The sequence below is a fragment of the Columba livia genome, chromosome Z, assembly GCF_036013475.1.
Source record: "Columba livia isolate bColLiv1 breed racing homer chromosome Z, bColLiv1.pat.W.v2, whole genome shotgun sequence".
Lineage (NCBI taxonomy): Eukaryota > Metazoa > Chordata > Aves > Columbiformes > Columbidae > Columba > Columba livia.
Window position 1 is genome coordinate 29704733 of NC_088642.1, and position 19902 is coordinate 29724634.

A 19902-nucleotide genomic window follows, 5' to 3' on the forward strand; every position below is an offset into this window, starting at 1 on the left:
GCTCGTGTAACCACCCAGTCAGCATGCTGTCCTGAGCTGGAAACCTTGTGATGACTTTCTGAGGTGGACAGGAAAAATTGATGGCTAGCACAGGATTCTAGGTGTCACTGCTGGGCTAAGTCCCCCAAAGACTGATGCAGCAATGACTCATTTCCAGACACCAATAATTACTTGTATACACACACCAGGCTTGTAAGGAAGTAAACAAAACAAAGCCTGTGCAGCACATCATAAGGCAAAATGATAAGGCAAAATGCAAAGGAATCTTCTGTATCCTTTGTGGCATTTTTTTCCTATGTTTTTTAATAGCTTTTGATGTTTGGAGTTCCAAAGTACTGCCAAAATGAGTACAATTACACTGGATGAAGCTACTGCAGTTACATTCATTATTTCTGATTATCACAAATAACAACTTTAATCTCAAAACATGTACTGAGTGTTGAGGAAGAATCTAGGGCACAAGAATATTCAGAATAAGTTTAAGCTGCAAGGCAATGACAGTTTCTTCTTCATCTATGAAAGAGGATTTCTTTTCATGTATCCAAGATGATAACATGCTGTTCAGCTTTAAAATTCAAAAGCTTTTTCTTCCCCCAAAAAAGAACACAATTCGCAAATCCTTCCCTAAAACATTAACTAGTAAGTGGACTGTCTCAAAGTCCTCTGAATCATCTCTTGGAAGATGCTGTGTCTTCCTAAGCCACACTACCTCCAGATATATTTAACAAGTGAAAAGGGAACTGGCATCCACACTCAGTACTGGCAATTCATCAAAATTTCTCACAGCAGCAGTAAAAGTTATTGGTTTAATCAAGCCAGTATATTGCAATTTAAACATTTCAAACTTTTAAAATATTAAAAATAGGCCATTTTAGAAGATGCTGAATTTTTATTTATTTCCTTAAAATACTTAGAAATACACTCTGTAAACTTTTCTTCTACCTCTCTGTCAAGGTTTGATTGCAGGGTGACAATAAACTGTGGGAGATGTATTGTTAACCCCTCTCCCACCCTTTCCCCATCTAGTCCTCCCTCTTCCCACTAAGGACAGGTGATTGGAAGGCAAAAGAAGGACAGAGAGGAAGAGCTGGAAAAAATTAAAAATGTTTTACTAATACTACTAATAAAATAGAGAAAATAATACAAAATATATAAAACCAACCTTGAAAATCCTGGCAACTGCTCTGGCAGATGTAGGGCCGGCACTTGAAGCCCTGGACTGGACTCTGCAGCCAACTGGATCTGGATTCAGTCTCTCACTAGGCCTCAGCTCGCAAGGACGACTCGCAAGGTCCTCTCCTAATGTCGGCCATAAGGAAAAGGCACAAGATGCTCATGATCTCCCACTTTTATATGAAGTATCACATGAATGGGATGGGATACTTAGTTGGTCAGTTTCTGGTCACCTGTTTCTCATTGCCCCTCTCGTGGAATGTATGTCCATCCTTACAAATGACCTTGCATTCCATCGCTATGTCTACCAAAACATGTATCTAGTTTTCAGAAAAGTGCAGTTACTAAGAAGACTTTAGCCGAAAGGAAAATTCATTAAAACAAAAACTTGTTTTCAACAAAACCGGGACAATCTCTCATTTATTTATGTCTCTTATACTGAAGCCGTCACAGTATCACCTCTCTTCCAAGTAAAATTATCTGCCATAGATTGTATGAACAACAACTCTAATTTTGCTGTACTTTCTACAAATTATTTTTCTTCCTCTTCCAGCTACAGACATCTTCCTTTCCTGATTCTTGCCTGTTAATGGCACCAAGATGGTGAGCAACACAGAGATAAATTGTCCTCAATGATTGCAATTACAGATTTTATAGTATTCAGATGTCAAATCTAAATACTTCTTTTCAGTGTAAAAAAACCCGATGCTTAAGGAATGCTGATTACGAGCCTTACTGTTTTAAATTGGGCTTGTGGAGGACTGCATCAATCTATCCTTCATCTCTCCTCGTGCATGGAAATCACTATTGATTTTAAACAGGAAACTATTGTTACAGTTTAACACTACACTGAAGTAAAAATATGCTATTTGGCTTGCCAAAATGCCTGTTTTTTTTATATTAAGATATATACTCTCTTTTTATAATTCAGATAGCTTATTGTATAATACTGCCTAGACTTTGCATTGCAAGTCCTATCAAATTCTTTAAAAGACAGAATTAGCACACTTCAAGAATTAACTTTGAATTTAAATATTTAGCACTTCTCACAAAAGTGACCCAGTTTCAAAAATATTATCAGTAAAATTCCACATATGGCCACAATGCTGTAATCATTTTCTATGCATGATTACTTATTTCATGAGGATTTTTAGAGCTAATTCAAGAAAATCCATGAGAAAAACTTGAAACCTCTTTCTCCATATACAGCTTTTAGGAACCAATTTAAGGAATTTCATAAATGTGTATTCATACAGGAAACCTGTCTTTAAAAAACTTAAGAATTCTGATTTGTCTTGGGGACTAGACATCTCTATCTGACTATAAACTCCATTTTGAATGGGGTTTGTGGTCCTTTCGAGGACTTACATTTCAGGGGACAGTGACAGATGGCTGATGTATCACTATCATCACCAGGTAACGCTAACCTGGTCAGTGGTTAAGCAGGAAGACTCCTATTCCCAAAAAGCATCTTTAACAATAGCCTTGCTGAAGCTCATAAAAATGATTTTCACTTTGAGAAGCTAGGTTTGAGATTGAAAAATTCTCAAATGGCAAGAAATAGAAATCGTTGTTCTGGTCTTTAAAAATGAAGATAATGAAAAAACATTACAAAACTGAAGTTTTAGGAAAGTATTTATTAAACTTGCAATGGATTTTGACAAGTACTACTGTCAAGATCTTCAAAGGGGCTTGACTGGGCAGTGGCTGGAACTGCATCAAGAAAATGGGATGGGATTCCTTTAGCAGGGAACTGGACAATTTGAAGAAGTGGGCCCATGCAAACCTCATGAGGTTCACCAAGGCCAAGAGCAAGGTTCTGCACCTGGGTTGGGGCAACCCCCAGCATCAGTACAGGCTGGGGGATGAAGGGATTGAGAGCAGCCCTGCAGAGAAGGACTTAGGGGTTCTGGTGGATGAGAAGCTGGACATGACCTGGCAATGTGTACTCTCAGACCAGAAAGCAAACCATATCAAGGGCTGCATGAGAAGAAGTGTGGCCAGCAGGTCGAGGGAGGTGATTTTGCCCCTCTGCTTCACTCTGATAAGACCACACTTGGAGTCCTGCATCCAGCTCTGGAGCCCTCAGTACAGGAAAGACATGAACCTGTTGGACAGGGACCAGAGGAGGCCACAAAAGTGATCACAGGGCTGGAGCACCTCTGCTGTGAAGACAGGCTGAGAGAGTTGGGGCTGTTCAGCCTGGAGAAGAGAAGGTTCCAGGGAGACCTTATTGTGGCCTTTCAGTACTTGAAAAGGCCTATAGGAAGGATGGAGAGAGATGTTTTAGCAGGCCCTGTAGCAATAGGACAAGGGGTAATGATTTTAAATTAGAAGAGGGCAGATGCAGATTCAGACTCGAACTAAGCAAGAAATTTTTTACAGTGAGGGTGGTGAAAAACTGGTAGATAGGTAGATGCCACATCTCTGTAAACATTCAAGGTCAGGTTGGACAGAGCTCTGAGCAACCTGTTCTAGTTGAAAATGTCCTTGCTCATGGCAGGAGGGTAGGACTGGATGACCTTTGAAGGTACCTTCCCACTCAAATCATCTATGATTCCATGAAGAGGTGGGAACAGACAGTGCTACAGCCAACCCAGAGCAACTTTTGTTGTGCACAGGTCCAGTAAATGGGGACCCAAAGCCACCAGTCTGGTAAGTGCGAGAAAGGGAAGATCAGCTGCTGTGGTGGAAACCTCTGCGCTGGCCTACAACCAGAATGCATAGTATGCACAGTTGTCACCCAAGCAGGCTTCCTGGAAGAGGCATGTTTGAGATTTTAGCAAATCACTAATGAAAATTGCCTGGAGAGAACAATAAGGAAGTGATATCCTATGCTATTTAAAGGACAGGATGCCAGATCTCAGTCACACTTTTTCAGGGAAGGAGAAGGCTTCAAATGAATATGAAATAATGACAGACTATAAGGAGTGTAAAATTAATATGGCAAGAGTTCCTGCTGGGAAGTGTCACACAAAAGGGTTGGGGTGACTTCTTGATAGGGCACTTCAGGACAAGGGTGAGCCTGCCACATTCACACTGCAGGGGGGCTTGTAAGCTGCAAGATGCGAAGCTGAGAGTCAAGAAGTCATATGTACTGAATATGTCATAATTTACTTTCATCTGTTAGGAGCACATCATTAGTCTCTCTATTTTCAGTTTTATTACTGATATTCCATAGATCATTTGTTCTCCTGTCCAACACCAGTGGCTTTGTAACAGTTGATAAATGTTTGTACTGTACTTTGGATACTTATGTTCCTATAAAAATACTAAGTACTAGTACAAATTTAAAAGCAGGGGGGCAACATGTGTTATTTAAAAATTATTTTTCCTTTAAATACATAAGTACAGAAAATCAGTTTACAAGGAAAATCCTATATATGATAGCAGTCACAATTACAAGAAAATAAAAAAGTTGACGGGTCTGAAGTTATTAATTTTGAGACTTCTCCAACAGAAAAAGAAATATGTAAAAAGAAATATGCAAAAAGAAAGGTGGAGCTCCTTTAAGACTGTTTTAGAACATTTCCTGGGAAAGGATACAGTCAATTTCAGGAGTAAACCAGACACATATAAAGATGGAATAGCAGCAAAGTTAATACCATTCTGCTAAGCCACTTCCTTTTCCTTAGGAAAAAAAAAAAAAATCAAGCTTGTGATTCTTTATTCTTCAGATGAAAACAGCTTCTTCTGTTATCTTCCCTGCAGTGCTTTTATGTATTTCTGTGCAATTTACTCAGTGATTTTGACAAATCTGTTCCTGAGCCAGTTGTGCAGGTAAGTTCCTGTCCTCTTCATGCTTCCTGTTGTGTTAGTAACTGAACTATGGGGTAAAGGAGAGGCTTGTAAAGCAAGACCAGAGAGCTTCTTTCAAAGTTGTTGCAATTTTTTTCCTATCCAGTTGAAATCTACATTTTCTACAGAAAAGTATCACCATTTGGAAAAGCATTCCTGCTGACACACTGTAGTAGCAGTGAGAGAAATGAAAGCCATGAAGAAAAAGTTTAAGTGAGGATCAAGCTGAAGGTTTTACATCCAAGAAGAGACCAAGTGTCAGAAAATGCAATTTTCCTGACAGAAATATATTTTGCAAAGAAATCTTTGAAATACTGAAAGAATTTCAATTAAAAGGAAGGATCCTATCTTATGTAAATGATATAATATGGCAATGCTCAGTACAAACTGCTGAGCTTTGAAAATGGCAGCTCTTGATAAGGAAGTGATAGAAAATGGGAAAAGGCTCTTAGGTAATAAAGCATAACCTTGAACCAACAGAGTTACTACATCTATCAACTGGGACAAGTGAGAATCCTTAGTAAAACACAAGACTATGATATGTGAGTATTTATCTCAGCAAACAGTGCTGCACTGTCCTGTTTCTATTACTGACTGTGCAGCAATAGTAGGTTATGTTGTCACTAGGATAATCACAGTCTTTAACATACAACTTTATATGTAAGAACAATTCAACATTGAAGGACATATCAACTGGTAGATGAAATTCTATGGTGGCTCAGTCCTTGGGACAAACCCACATAGCATAAGGAATATGTGAAATACTGAGCTTCTGCACATACTCATACTTTCTTGTTACTTAGTGTATTTAGATTGCAGGACTCCTCATGCTTCCAGTTTCCTGGGATACAAGAAAGAAATTCAGACCACATAAACAAATTTAATAATCAGATTCATTTTTTCAAATGCCAGTTGAGATTATAAAGGTAAGCTTCTACCAGAAATAGGACAATAGAGATAACACTAGAGTTAATGGTCTTTTATTGTCCAGCTCCATGCAGGTCTTGTTGAATGCTGACATTTTAGTTGGGGGGCACAGTTCTGATGTCCTACACCAGTTAGGATCACTAGTCTAAGTGCCATTGGTCTAAGTAAAAATCACCTTGTAGAGGATGTCTTAATTTCATATTTTATCCAGGTCTTGTACGCATTCTATTTCCACACAGCAACAATATTTAACTAGGCTTATCTACCAGGCAGCTTCCTGAATCTGGCGGTGGTGAGCCATCCTCTTGGTACAACTCGCTTCAAGCTGCCATTTTGATGTTTATTGAAAAAAAGCTTTTCCCATAGTCCTATGCTGATATTATCACAGTCCTTCAACGTGACAGGTACTTTGCAGTCACCCCAGTTTTCTTTACAAATTATTCTAATGCCAGTGCTTTATGCTTGTGTGTGCAGTGACGGGTCATTATAAAGGATTCTTACAAATAAAATATATCTGTGTGAGCACACCGAAACTTAATGCAAAAAAAACCCCTGTATGTTGATGACCACAGGTCTGCTGACTGCCATCATTATCCAGAGTCATTCTGTTTGCTTCTTGTTTGGTGAACACTGGGACATTGTGGAAAGCAGGTTTAATAGAGATGTGACCAGCTATAAGACAGCAATACAATGATGTTGTGAGATTACTTTTTAACTCTGGGGCACATAAATGTAAGTATCTAACTACAATCCCTCATTCTCAGAGTGTTTAATGCTCACAGTTGCTTTCAACAGGCCTGTAAGAATTAAATACTGCAAGGATATTTTTTCTTTATTTTTCTTTCAAAGCAAGATTTTTAAAATAAATAATCATAGCTGAGAACAAACAGTTACAGTTCCTTTAAGGTAACACCTGGAAATTAACACCACTCCCTAAAATGTGTACCAACTTCATGGGTTGTAACCTGCATAGTGAAAGCTCGTATATCCCCCATTTCATTGTTTCTCAGTATGTTGGGTTTTTTCACTAATTCAATTGCAAAAGAAAAACCACTTCACCTCTTTGTGCAAGCCTCTTTTAGAAGGAAGTTAATATGAAGAATGTGTAAGTTATGAAGGGAGCAAAATTACAGGACAGGGATTTTATTCTCATCATAACTGGGTCCTGTTGTTTTCCTGTTTGCTCTGTATTGATGGCTGTTGTCCTGTGAGCAACAGAAAACAACTTGTAAGGAAAGTTTCTGATATAGATGAACATTTACTGCATATTCTGGAATTGCCTGGGTTTGCCTGGTTTTGTCTGCTGTTTCTGATTTCCTTAGTTGAGGTTATAACCTTAGAATTAGAAATGAAAAATGATAGTAACTGTAACAACCTCAGTAATTACTAAGTAACTTCATTTTAATGCCCCTGAAGGGCACTTCAGCGGTTTTGTATATGATTATTCAGAAAAAAAGCCTCCACCTCTTCTGTCAACAGACTGAAAGGCAGGGATTCTTTCTTCAGATACCTTTGTACAGACACGCCCAAGTTATCAGGTAAATCAGATGGGTGGTGGTTGAACATACAGTATTAAACTCATCTCTAAAATTAGAACAGCCATGAAGTTTAAATGAAATCTGTTAATCCAGACGGGTCAGAGGGTTTAGGCAGGAGGAAAAGGATTTGTCACAAATGCGATAGAAACGTAAGACAGTGAGGATCTGAAAGAGGTCATCGAACCCATCCGCCTGCTCAGAGACAGGTTATATACTGTCTCTAAGAGACACTTAATCTCTTATTGAATCACCTTCACTGGAGAATTATGACAAATGCCCTGCATAATCTGACCCAGTGTTTAACTATGCTTAAACAGAAAGTTTTTTTTCCTGTAATGTCCCTACAGTACTCTTCATGAACACATCCAACCTGCACTGGCTGCTGCTTCTGCGAGAGCAAGACACTGGGTCATGTTCAGCATGGTTACTGTAAAAAACGGGGGAATTTCCACAGCATGAAGTAGCACATTCTCATTTGTGAGTCTGACATTGCCATTACCACATTTAATCTTGTTGACAGGTGAATTTTCGGGAATTTTAACTTACTTCCACATAGCCAGTATATCAACAAGCTGCTTGTGCCAGGCCAGCTCTGCTGCCCAAGCAGCCTCTTCTCAGCCCCGGTAAACAGCAGTATAGGACAAGGCTCCTCAAGTTTGGACAAAGCTTCTGTTCAAGCTTCTGTTCTGTTACATTTTGAGGTAATCACAATGCTATCTACACTTGTGTGTCTCTTTGAACCACTCCCTCTTTTCTAGCAGCACGTTAAGAAGAAATAATGTAATTCTTAGAATAACACTTGGGGGAAAAAACTGTCTTGTGGATAGACTCTTCAAGGCACTCTACAGACTATAATTAAGAGCAAGTTCAAATGAGATAAAATGAAACTTAGTTATCTTTCACAAGATACCTACTATTTTCATCAGTGCCACACTCAAAAAAAAAAAACCAAAAAACCAAAGTTATACCTTTGCCAGAGGTAAAAATAAGAAAAGTAAGAAATATTCATCCTTAGGAAAGGCTCTGAGACTCAAAAGACACTCTACGGCATCCCACAAGTATAGATCCAGAAGTTTAGTAAACAGAAATTAATATTAATACCTTTCCTTAAGCTGAAAGAGGAGAATAACCTCAAAATGTTGCCTGTCCACTTTCCAAGCTAAACATAAAAGGCTTTTTTTCCTTGATATACTTTCACTATGTGTGTACTTATCTGTACAAGTGTAAGAAGTTTAAACATATTTAAATATATTCCAGAAGCTAGATACAAAATATTCTAGTCTCATTTCTTCCTTCATGCACTTGATCCAGTGAGTTCAGAAACATTTGAATTCAGTTATGAACATTCAGGTGAAAGAACTGTACACTACATTCACTGAGTCTTGAGGCATGCCGGTATTTCCAAATAATTCCTTTCCTTTGACACCAGCAGCTGTCTCTGACCATGTTGTGTGTTGCAGCCACGCACCACATCCCCTTCAAAGGTGCCTCTGCCCACATCTCAGCTGACAGTTTCTGTGCCTCCAGCTTCAGAGAGATCCAGGACTCCTGACACCTCCTCTGAGCAGAACAGGACTAGCCCAAGTACTGCTGCCTGTCAAGAGCCCTTCCACTCAAATGTGTGTCTTGCTGCCCTTACTTTTCAACGCTGACAGATGTCCGTGCCATGGAACTCATCCCAACGGCACTTCTTTCTTTGAAATAGGTAGGGTTTTAGTATTTATCCATGTCACTTGCTATAAAGAGCTCAGGTTCTTTCAATGGGTTGCCCCCCAATTCATCGACTGTAAAGGAATCCTAGATTTTAAATAACCTTAAAGAGCCGTTCAGCTGTAACTATACTGAAGTTAACATCTACTTCGACAGAGTAGTTACTGCAGTAATTTCTTCTCATCATAATATTTTTTTCTCATTGCTTTGGCAATGTAAGAAGGACATGATGGTAGACTTTTGCCTAGGGACTTGAAGACATTTGGGTTATTCAGTTTCATAAGAGCCACCATTTCTGAAATTCAGGAAAAAGAAACACAGTTTGACAATAACTCCTTATTAATTATATAGAAAATTAATGTATGGGCTAGCTTACAAGAGAAGACATGGTTTTAATAACTTTTAGCTTTCCTGGTTATTACAATAACTAATTACAATGTCTGAGCTTTTCTCTCTTTTTTTTCTTTACTTTAAGAACAAAACATTACGTTTGCTGTGCTCATAACGCATAAGAGCTCCCTAAACATAAACAGCCTTTATTATGATACTTTTAAAAATCTTTATTATGATAAATGCGAGTAACTTCAGTTGTCAAATGCACAATTGACCACAATAGTCTGCATATATCATTTCTGTCTACTTTCTAAGGTGAATGGATAGGAAATCCAATCAGATTTGTAAGAGTCTAAAAACTGATACATCTTTTCAGCTTTTTTTTGGTTGTTGTTCTCTGACATTTAAGAATATAAAAGCATGCAAGAATCCATTTGCAAGCAAATTTCTTAATTTATCCAAGGAATCTGTCAAGTAAGAATAAACATTTATTTTAATCAAACAATTGCATTTTAAGAAAATAATTCTATTTAGCAGAGATTTTTTTATAAAGCAGCCTCTACTATCTCTTTCTGTTTTAGAAGATTTGATATTAAGCTTTTTATATGGTAAAACACAAGGAACAAAAACGCACCTGATTCCATCAAGTTCTTCTAGAAGGGGAAAGATGAAGAGTAAAGTTTTAATGACTTCAGCTTTTTAAAAAGTTGCCTATTTTTATTTCATAAAAGTATGCACCATTATAGTTAGAAATGTTCTCCAGTTGCACTATTAGGCTACTAGTAGAAGGATTTCTACGGTCAGAGGCCTGTGCTAGTGCTTAGAAGGAAGCTTGGGATCACCGTATCATCATACTTATTCCAAATGTTTTCAGTATTCCAGGATATGTGGAATCAAATCCGTTGCCTTCTTTTAGAATAGCCTTTTAGCTTGAATTTAAGTCCTGACTGCTTCAAGACTGAGAAACTGCAAACAGCTCTTTTTGTATTTTTATCACCTCTCTGTTGCGTTTTGAGGAACAGGTGTATTCAGGATGGAGTTAAATGTCCTCTGGGTGCACTACCAAGCCCAGTGCCTGTTTGGGTGTTGCATAGTTTTATGCAATGTAGTTCTAGCTAATTACACAGAGGTTACACCAGATTTATAAAATGGCATTAAAAAGGAATAAAGCTATAAACAAGCACATTGACAATCTATATGAGTTCAAATTTCAACATAAAAACGGGCTAAACCATTGCGTGTTAAGGCAAAACTACCTCAGGTATGACTATCTGTTTTTTCTAATACTGTGCACTAATGACTTAGAAATATGTAGAAAGCTACAGGATAACTTCTAAGACAAAGGAAAGAAACCATTCAATTCTTACAAGGTTGACATGACTTGTTGCGGAAGCCTCACTGGCGGGGACAGATGGGATGTAATAATTAGATTGAGATACAAGGCAGATGCATTAATGCTAAAATTGTTTTCACAGGTAAAATGATACGAGATTTCCTTCTGACAAAAAAGTTACATTGGATAGCAGAAAGATGTAGGAAATGTCTGTTTATTAACCAGCTGAATAGCTGGGTAATATGTGTATTTATTATCCAGCTGAATAGCCTCACTGTTTTACCACAAACCCTCTGAGATTTCCCTAGAAGATTTGCAGAGAGGAGAGAAGGAAGAAAAGAAAGAAGGAAGAAGACTATACACACTGTAGCTGTTCTGGTCTTACCTGTAGGTAGCAAGTGGATTGGGCAGAAATCAAGGTTCATCTGGTTTTTATCATGTTCTTTCCTGAGGCAGTTTGCTATCTAGCAGGAATCCTGTTTGTATTTCATACGATCAATAGGAGAGTACAAAGAAATGTGACCTCAGATACACAGCTGTCTTAGGCCAGACACTCAGCAGCAGCATATGGAATGAATAAAAGAATGTGTCATGCATGTGCCAGAGCCATAATGACTGCACCGCTGCCTACTGCAATAACCACATCAATTTTTGTTATTCTTCAGTGCTTCTGTTATTTTGTGACTTTTTGAACTGCGGTAGTTTTTCTGGACTGTCCTTCTAACCTTAGCTACGTGCTATAACTGCACAAGCACCTATGAATATGAGGGAAGGCAAAAGATGTCACAGTGGCTACAAATGCAGAGCTGGAGTAAAGGGCATGGTAAGTGAGGGATGTGTGCTTCTCCTTATTGCACCTTGTTTCTCAAAGGCCTTCCTCTTTGAAGGGACTGGAATACATTCACACTCTTCTTCACTTTTTGATTCTTTCACTAGTATCTAGCAGTGCTCCACTTTTCTGCATGCAAAAGTTCTTTAGGAGCACAGCTCATCCTGGAAGAATAAAGCAATAAATGAAATACCAGTTTTATTTGTATACTTGCATTTGCTTTAAGGACACACTCTCAATAATTACTTTTCTCCATGTGTTTTAGCTGGCCTTCCAAACCAGTAGAAATGTGCCGAAACTGCTATACATGAAGTGATGTTCTTCACAACAACACAGGTCAGTGACCCCCACATTTTCTTACTATCTTTGGCCTGATCATGCACCCCTATGCCAGCTGTATGTGTGCTGCTAGAAAGATTCTTATAAGTCAAGATCTAGAATTACCTGGAGAGGCCACATGGAGACAAAATAATAAAAGAAAAGTAGCTAGAATTGCAAAAACATACAAACGGATCTCTTTAGTCCTGTTCATGCAGATTAGTGGCTTTTAGAAAACCTGACCTTCTTAAGAAGCATACAGAAGAAGTGACCAGAAAAGCTGTGTTAGGAGTTATCAGGGTGCTGTGGGGTAACACTGGTGACAACAAAGCAATTATAAACTTTCATATAAATCTGCAAGGCACTGCTGAAGAAAAACTTAATGCCTCCCGTTCTCATGATGGCGTGAATATTGGTATCTCACTGACACCTCTACGAAGGTGAAGTGTGTTTGAGTTTTACAGCAACAGTTTCAGCACCTGCATTCTTTAATACAGAGAAACCTATTATGCTTAGACATATTTGTTTAAATCAGAAAACCTACCCACCTATGTTGTTTCCAATATATAATTAGTTAATTATAAGCCCAAAAGCATTGTTACTCAAGTGAGTCATCAATTCATTTGCTGCAGATAACCAGCAGAACATTTAATGCAATGGAATCTAGAACACATTTGTGAATGACAAAAGGTTAGTTATGAACCTTTAACTGCCCAGTTTAAAATATTTTGACTGTCAGATAGGGCAACTACATAAAGTTATGAATATTTGTGCTGCTTTGACTGAAATCAAGTTAATTTTTTTCATGCGATTAGGAATGGGGGCATAGATGTAACAGACCTGGACTAACATCCAGGCTGATCAATGACAATATTCCATGCCATTAGTATCATGCTTCATAGTTAATGGGAGTCAGGTTTTCTAGCTGTGAAGACCTGTTCTGGTTCTGCTCCATTTCGGCTGAGTTCCATTCAGGAGTCCCATTAGCTCACCTTTTGCTGTTCTGCTCTTTCGCACTTGGACTCTGGGTCTTTCTGCTTTTTTTGGCCTTTCCTCTCTCCCTCCAGGATCAGCTGTTCAGGAGCAGGGACCTCCGTCTTCTCAGGACGGGTTGCTTGGCACAGACAGAGTCTGTGAGGAATTGCATTGAGTGTCACTTATTTTATGCAATATTTTATGCCTACTAGTAGTAGTAGTAGCAGCATATGATAGTATTATTTTGTTATTTTATTAAACTGTTCTTACCTCAATCCATGAGTTTCTCCCTTCCCTTTCAATTCTCTCCCCTACTTGGGTGTGTGGGGCGGAGAGTGAGCAATCAGCTATTGTGGTTTTTGTTGCTAGCTGGGGTTAAACCACTACAATTACAGTAATTTATTATTGAGACATGAAAATCAGATTGCTATATCTAATAGAGCAGAATACATTAAAATATTTTAACTCTATAAGTAAGGTGGTTCTCCTATTTTTATAACTTTGTGATACTATTGTGTAGTGCTGTTACTCATGAAGTGCTGTGTCCCACAGCGGGTAGTTTTAAATAGCAATACAATACAGGTGAAGAGATGCTTAAAAGGAAAAAAGGGCAGGAAGGGATCTGTGAGACAGCTCAGCTGTCACTGTTTTGACAAAGGTACCAAAGTGGACAAGTCTACGTCCAGTGGTCCATGTGGTCTAAGTGGGTCTAACTGGGATCCCAAACTGCTTCAGGTTCTTCTTGTATATTTACTGATTCTTAAGTGGAAGAAATAATCTATTATTAATTTTGCAATTTTTTTTTATAGTCTACCAGGTTGCCATGATGACCTGAGAAGCTACAGTATTGTGGTGATTTCTTTTTAAAAGTTTCTATGTAATAAATATGGTGGGGTGTTTTGTTTGTTGGTTTGAGGCTTGTTTGTTTGTTTGTTTGTTGTTTGGGTTTTGTTTTTTTCCTCTTTTTTTGTTTGTTTGGTTTGGTTTGTGTGTTTGTTTGTTTGTTGTTGTTTTTTTTTTTATTTTACAAGCAAACAAAAGTTCCTTTAACCTGATTGTTGAATGCCCTACGTACACATCTAATACCAGTTGCATTTGTGTAACTAGGAAAATATTTTCTGAGTTGATCTTCAAAAAGAAAACATTTCATATCTTTACATTACATAAAAACATCTGAAAATGTTTAATCAAAGTGATCATAAATGTAAAAGTTAAACAAAGACCAAGCAATGGCTATCCAAGTACTTGGATATAGGTACTTTAGGTACTATAGGTACTTCTCCAAAACAAAACTGAACTACAAAAGGTATATTTATGCCATAAAATTTGTGTAAAAGTAACATTATAAAGTGTTCAAGTCATTGAAATGCCATGGAATTCCAGTGGGTAGAAGAATATTTTTTTTAAATTCAAAGTTAGTCTCTGCCTAATTCTTGCGTAAATCTAAAACACTTACTGCATTTTGGTTTTATTTCAAAATCATCTATGGGTTAAAAAGAATAGATCTTTAATTCTTTTATCATTAGAAGAGGTCTTCTTAATGGCATTGGATTCTTTGTGCTATTACTTACATCAGAACTTTTTCAAAGAGATATTTCTGCCCCGTGTTTGCCAGCAGTCTTAGTTAAATGGACAGTGACTAAATTAAAAAGCCAAAGTATATTGGGTGGACATATCTTGGTATCTTTGATATTATAATTCCATCATAACCATAGCAAGCAATGCCTCCTATTACTAATGTGATTTGGACCTACATTTCTCATGTAAAAAATTACGGTGGGCAAAGACAAGAGAGTAAGACCTGGTTTTTAAAAGTGAAACTTTCATTCTTTTTATTTTTCCTTAGCACTTCATCAAAAGGGTGATTCATATCACTTAGGGTCAACACAAGTAGCAATGAAGTTGTGCAAGATGGTTGTTGCCGTCTAACTTTCTGTCAGCTTGTGTTCTGGCTCTTTCGTGTGTGTGTATATAGAATCACAGAATGGTCTGTGTTGGAAGAGACCTTCAAAGATCATCCAGTTACAACCCTTCTGCCATGGGCAGGGACATGTTCCCCTAGACCAGGTTGCTCAAAGCCCCATCCAACCCAGCCTTGAGCAGTTCCATGGACGGTGCATTGACAGCTTCTCAGGGCAACATGTTCCAGTGCCTCATCACCCTCATGGTGAAGATTTTCTTTCTTATAGCTAACCTAAATCCACCCTCTTTCACTTTAAAACCGTTACTCCTTGTCCTGTCGCTACAGGCCTGCTAGAATGTCTCTCTCCATCTTTTCTTATATGCCACTTTAAGTACTGAAAGACCGCAACAAGGTCTTCCCGGAACCTTCTCTTCTCCAAACTGAAAAACCCCAGCTCTCTCAGCCTCTCCTCACAGCAGAGGTGTTCCATTCCTCTGATCATTTTTGTAGCCTCCTCTGGCCCCTGTCCAAAATGTGCATGTCTTTCCTGTACCGGGGGTGTACTGAGGGCTCCAGGGCTGGATGCAGGACTCCAGGTGGGGTCTCACCAGAGCGAAGCAGAGGGGCAGAATCACCTCCCTCAGCCTGATGGCCACACTCCTTTTGATGCAGTCCAGGATATGGTTGGCTTTCTGGTCTACGAGCACACTTTGCCAGGTAATGTCCAGCTTTTCACCTCCAGGGCTGCTTTCTCTATGTACGTATATAAACATATATATATATATATATATATATATATATAAACATATACATATATATATACAGCCTGTAGGACTTGGAAGCAGTAACTTATCAATGCTGAGTTGTTGGGTATTGTACTGATTTCAGTACAAAACTGACAGCGGAGGCATGGAGAAGACACAAGGCAAGGGGGGTGACAGGCTGGATGGGAGGGCACAGCTCTCAGGGTGCAGTGTCAGCTGTCATCATGTATTACCCCTTGATGTCTGGATTGAAGGGATTATTTTTAATAGACTGGCTTTGCTGAGTGAGAAGAGGCTGTGTGTTTAGGGTATTGTGATGACACTCAAGGTGTCCAGGAAGCTTTGCAGCAAGGACAAATATAAACTGGTGGTGCCTTCATCATATCAGGAACTACCCTCAGAGGAGAAACCCAAGGGACAATGTTTAAGAAGGTGGCTTGCCTGGGGTACAGGAGTCACTACAGGGAAATAAAGAACATGAATTGTGTTTTGGTTTTTATTTAAGCTGTATAAAGGTACAGGGTAGTAATGAGGTGAATATGGGTGGATGCTGTTGGCAATATGGGCTTCCTTGGACCAAAGAGCTGCTGACAGGTTGGGGAACTTGAAGCATGCTTCTAACCTGCTCAGCTTGGCACATGGGAGTGGAATGGAACAGAACATGATAACAGAACAGAATAAACTATACTAGACTAGAATATTTCAGTTGGAAGTGACCTACAATAATCACCTAGTCCAACTGTCTGACCACTTCAGGGCTTACAAAGCCATAGTATAGTATTAAGGGCATTGTCCGAATGTTTCTTAAACACTGACAGGCTTGGTGCATCAACCACCCCTCTAGGAAGCCTGTTCCAGTGTTTACCACCCTTTAGGTAAAGAATGCTTCCTAACGTCCAGTCTAAACTTCTCCTGGTGCAGCTTTGAACAATTCCTATGTGTCCTGTCACTGGATCTTACGCGGAAGAGCTCAGCCTGGAATAAGCAGAGAGTATATAGATAACACTATTACGCTAAAACTTCAGAGCAGCTCCGTCACCATCTGGTGCCAAACAGGTGCTTGTGTGTCTGTAAGCCGGGACATGTCCAGGAGACAGGGGCTGGCACAGACGACCTGCGCCTCGGACGAGCCCCTCCCGGCCCCGGCCCCGGCCCGGGCCCACGCGAGCTGGCAGGCGGCCAGCGCAGGGTTTTACCGTGGGGCGCCGGTCCCAGGGCAGAGAGGGCACCCATCTTATGCCAGCCCGGCCGAGGTGCAGCGAAGGGCCGCTGTGAGAGAGCGGCTGCGGCATCCCGGCGCGGGTGAATGGCGAGGCGGGGCTCCCCAAGGGCGCGGGCTGGGGATACGGGGCGCCCTCGTGACTGGGTCGCCGGTGGGAGCTGGGCCGAGGACCCGCCCGGGCAGCGCGGGGCGGCAGGCGGAGGAGGGGACACCTCACGCTGACGAAGCCGCGGCGGCGCGCCTGCCCCCGCCTCCTCCGCCAGCCGGTGCTGCCGTGACGCCGCGGCGAGGCGCGCAGGCGCAGCCGCTCCCAGCGCCTGTTGTATCCGGCCGGCGCCTTTTCTCTCTTCCCCCTCCCTCCCTCCCTCCTCCCCTCGCTCCCGTCCTCCCAGAGCCGCCGCGGTCGGTGCCGCCGCCGCCGTCGCCACCGCCGCTGTGCGCGCCCTTCCCGCCCCCTGTGCGCCCGGCCGGCAGCGCCTCGGATCTCCGCGGCTGCCCCATGAAGCCATGGCAGCGGCCAACTTCGGCAAGATCCAGATAGGGATCTACGTGGAGATCAAGCGCAGCGATGGTCAGTGGGGCAGGGGCGGCGGGAGGGGCCGGCGCGGCCGAGCGGCCGCAGGCCCCGGCGGGGCCGCCGCCCCACTGCGCGGCGCGGGGGGAGGGCGGGGAGGGGGCTGCGCGCGGGGCCCATTGTGTGCGCGGGGCCGGGGAGTGGCCGGGCCTGGCGCGCGCTGCGGTTGTCAGGGGAGCGCTCGCGCTTGGCGGCGCAGGGCGGTTGCGCGGGGCGCGAGCGGCGGGGCGGGCGGGCGCTGGGGACGGGGCCGCTGCGGCAGGGCGGGAGCGAGGGACCGCGGCGGCGGGGGGGTATGAGGTGGGCAGTGGGGCGTGCCGGGCGGCTGTGGAGGGATGTGATCCGGGGGTTTTGGGGGGGAGACGGGCGTGGGTGAGGAGAGCCCGGGGAGGTTTGGGCAGGGAGGTGGGAGGACCTTAGGGGAAAGGATGAGGTGATGGAGGGAGGAAAGGCCTTGAATGTGAATAAATAACTTCTCGTTTGGTCTGGGTACAAGCCGTGCTCTGAAAGAATGACACAACAGTATGCCCTGACAGAAATGCCTCCGGACACTTCCATCACCTGATACAAATCTTGATGTCATTATTTCAGATGTTCTTTATGGTCAAAATATAAGAGCAATTGCTATTTGTGGCCATGAGTTGTTAATTCTCCGTTGGGAATCCAATGTTTCTCACCTTGCTCAGCACCTCCTGGAGGGAGGATGTATGGTGCTGTCTAGAAATACACGTGAATAAAGGAGGCGTGTCAGGTTTAGGCTGCTAACTCTTCATATTTGTCTGGTAGGAGATAACTGAAATGGGAAGTTCTTTGGCTGAATCAATGGCAGGTCACTCGTGACTTTAGCTCTTTAATTTGAGTGGGACTATGTCATCTGTTCTCAGCCTCTGGGAGGTCTGTGGAGCCTGCTGAACTGGGGTGGGGTTCTGCTGGGGTTTTCTGGAAAGCTTTTTTTTTTTTTCTCTTCAGAGTTCAGGAGCTAGCTAAAGAATAACCAGATGTATCCCATGGAAGAAATCTCTGGAGGTCAAAGGCACTGAAATTAGCATGGTTTTGTCATGAGCCAGGAAACAAGCAGCTGACAAGCTTTATGCAGCTTGTCTTTCTTGTGTCCCATACTGCAGTTCAACCCTACAATAAAGTAATGATTGGAGTTGGCTGGACACTATAGTAAACCTAACCCCTCAATTTGTGCTTGATGGCTTGTGTGTCACGTGAAGAATCTGATAGGTCTGGCAGTTATTTTTATAACTTCTGCAGATCTCTGTCTGGGGTTTCAGAAAACCTCACTGTAGCAACTTATAAAACTGTTTTTATGAGGTCTCTGTGAACTTCTAATAAATATAAATGTTACTGTTTGGCTTGTATGCTTTTGGAAAATAAGGCATGAGCATGCTTTGCTGATTTGGGTTTGTGGTTTTTTTTCCCTCTGCAGGATTCTACTCCCTTGTAAAGTCGGAAGTGAGGACAGTAATTCTTGAATGTAAAAATACTTCCTTTCATTACTGTTAATTATTTACATATTTTGCTGGATGACTTACACATGTGATGCAACACATTAATACATTACACGTCAGTAATACTAGGGGGATACCTTTATAGCAGTTGCTCAAACTGTAGGGTTTTGAGCATTTATGTTAACTTGGTCCTCCTGTGACTGCAGTGTCATACTAGAGTTAGTGGGTCCTGGTTATTGTGAGGTCTGATTGTTTTCTCTTGGGACTGGTGGAGGAGATACCCCATTCTGTCTCAATCTACTGCAGCCTTCTGTTGTTAAGATTTCCCTTTAAAATGTAGGAGAGTCTGTCCTAGGTGTGTGGAAGGGGGCATTTTGAGAAAGATATTGAAGGGCAGCCAGGACTAGATAACATTGCCATTCAGAAGGTGGGTTTCAAAATTTATCTAGCTGCTTCTAACAAAGGGACGGTCCTGCTGCCTGTGCCTCTGTCAGCCACGTTGTTCATACAAACTCTCTCATCCAGTGTGGTCAATTAGTTTCTTCTTCTGATGATTTGATTGATGATTTGATTGACTAAACACAGCAGAAGATGGTTAGATGCGCTAGTTCCGATAGCTCACAGAGGGATCTGTGACCCCAGCAGTGTCAGTGTGTAGGAAATGCATGGCCAGGATGAAATGGAGGTCTTCACATGTGGTCTCCTGGTTCAGTAAACAGTGAGCTACCTGGATCTGCTCTACCCAGAGCTGTGTCCTAGGCAGAGTTGGGGTTGTGTATCATACCAGCTATGCTTGCATGAAAGCATAATTACAACTGTTCAAGAAACTTTGGATAGAGTGATGAATTGATCTGGGCTATTTTTTACATGTGGTTTGTAGGGAGCCCTCTTTTAAAACTAAATATTATTTTGAGCGGCATGTGTAGTAATTCTTTAAAAATTTCCATAGTTATCTGTTTATTTGCTGAATCCAGAGAAGAATAAAGTTTAACTTTGTTAATGGGATCATTTGAAAAAGTATGTGTTTTTTCCCATCTGTCCACCAGTA

At 41.3% G+C, this 19902-nt stretch overlaps 1 protein-coding gene across 5 annotated transcripts in view; it reads left to right on the forward strand.

Moving 5' to 3' along the window:
* The first annotated feature begins 17129 nt into the window (after window positions 1–17129).
* KIF2A (kinesin family member 2A) overlaps window positions 17130–19902 on the forward strand; it is a 56753-nt gene continuing 53980 nt past the window's right edge. For 4 of the 5 annotated variants that reach the window (XM_065045271.1, XM_065045267.1, XM_065045268.1 and 1 more), the window contains exon 1: window positions 17187–17394. In XM_065045271.1, coding sequence (XP_064901343.1) covers window positions 17331–17394 — 64 coding nt within the window. In that variant the 5' untranslated portion in view covers window positions 17187–17330. Of the gene's footprint in view, window positions 17395–19902 lie in introns of all 5 variants that reach the window. The other variant, XM_065045270.1, reaches the window with a different exon arrangement.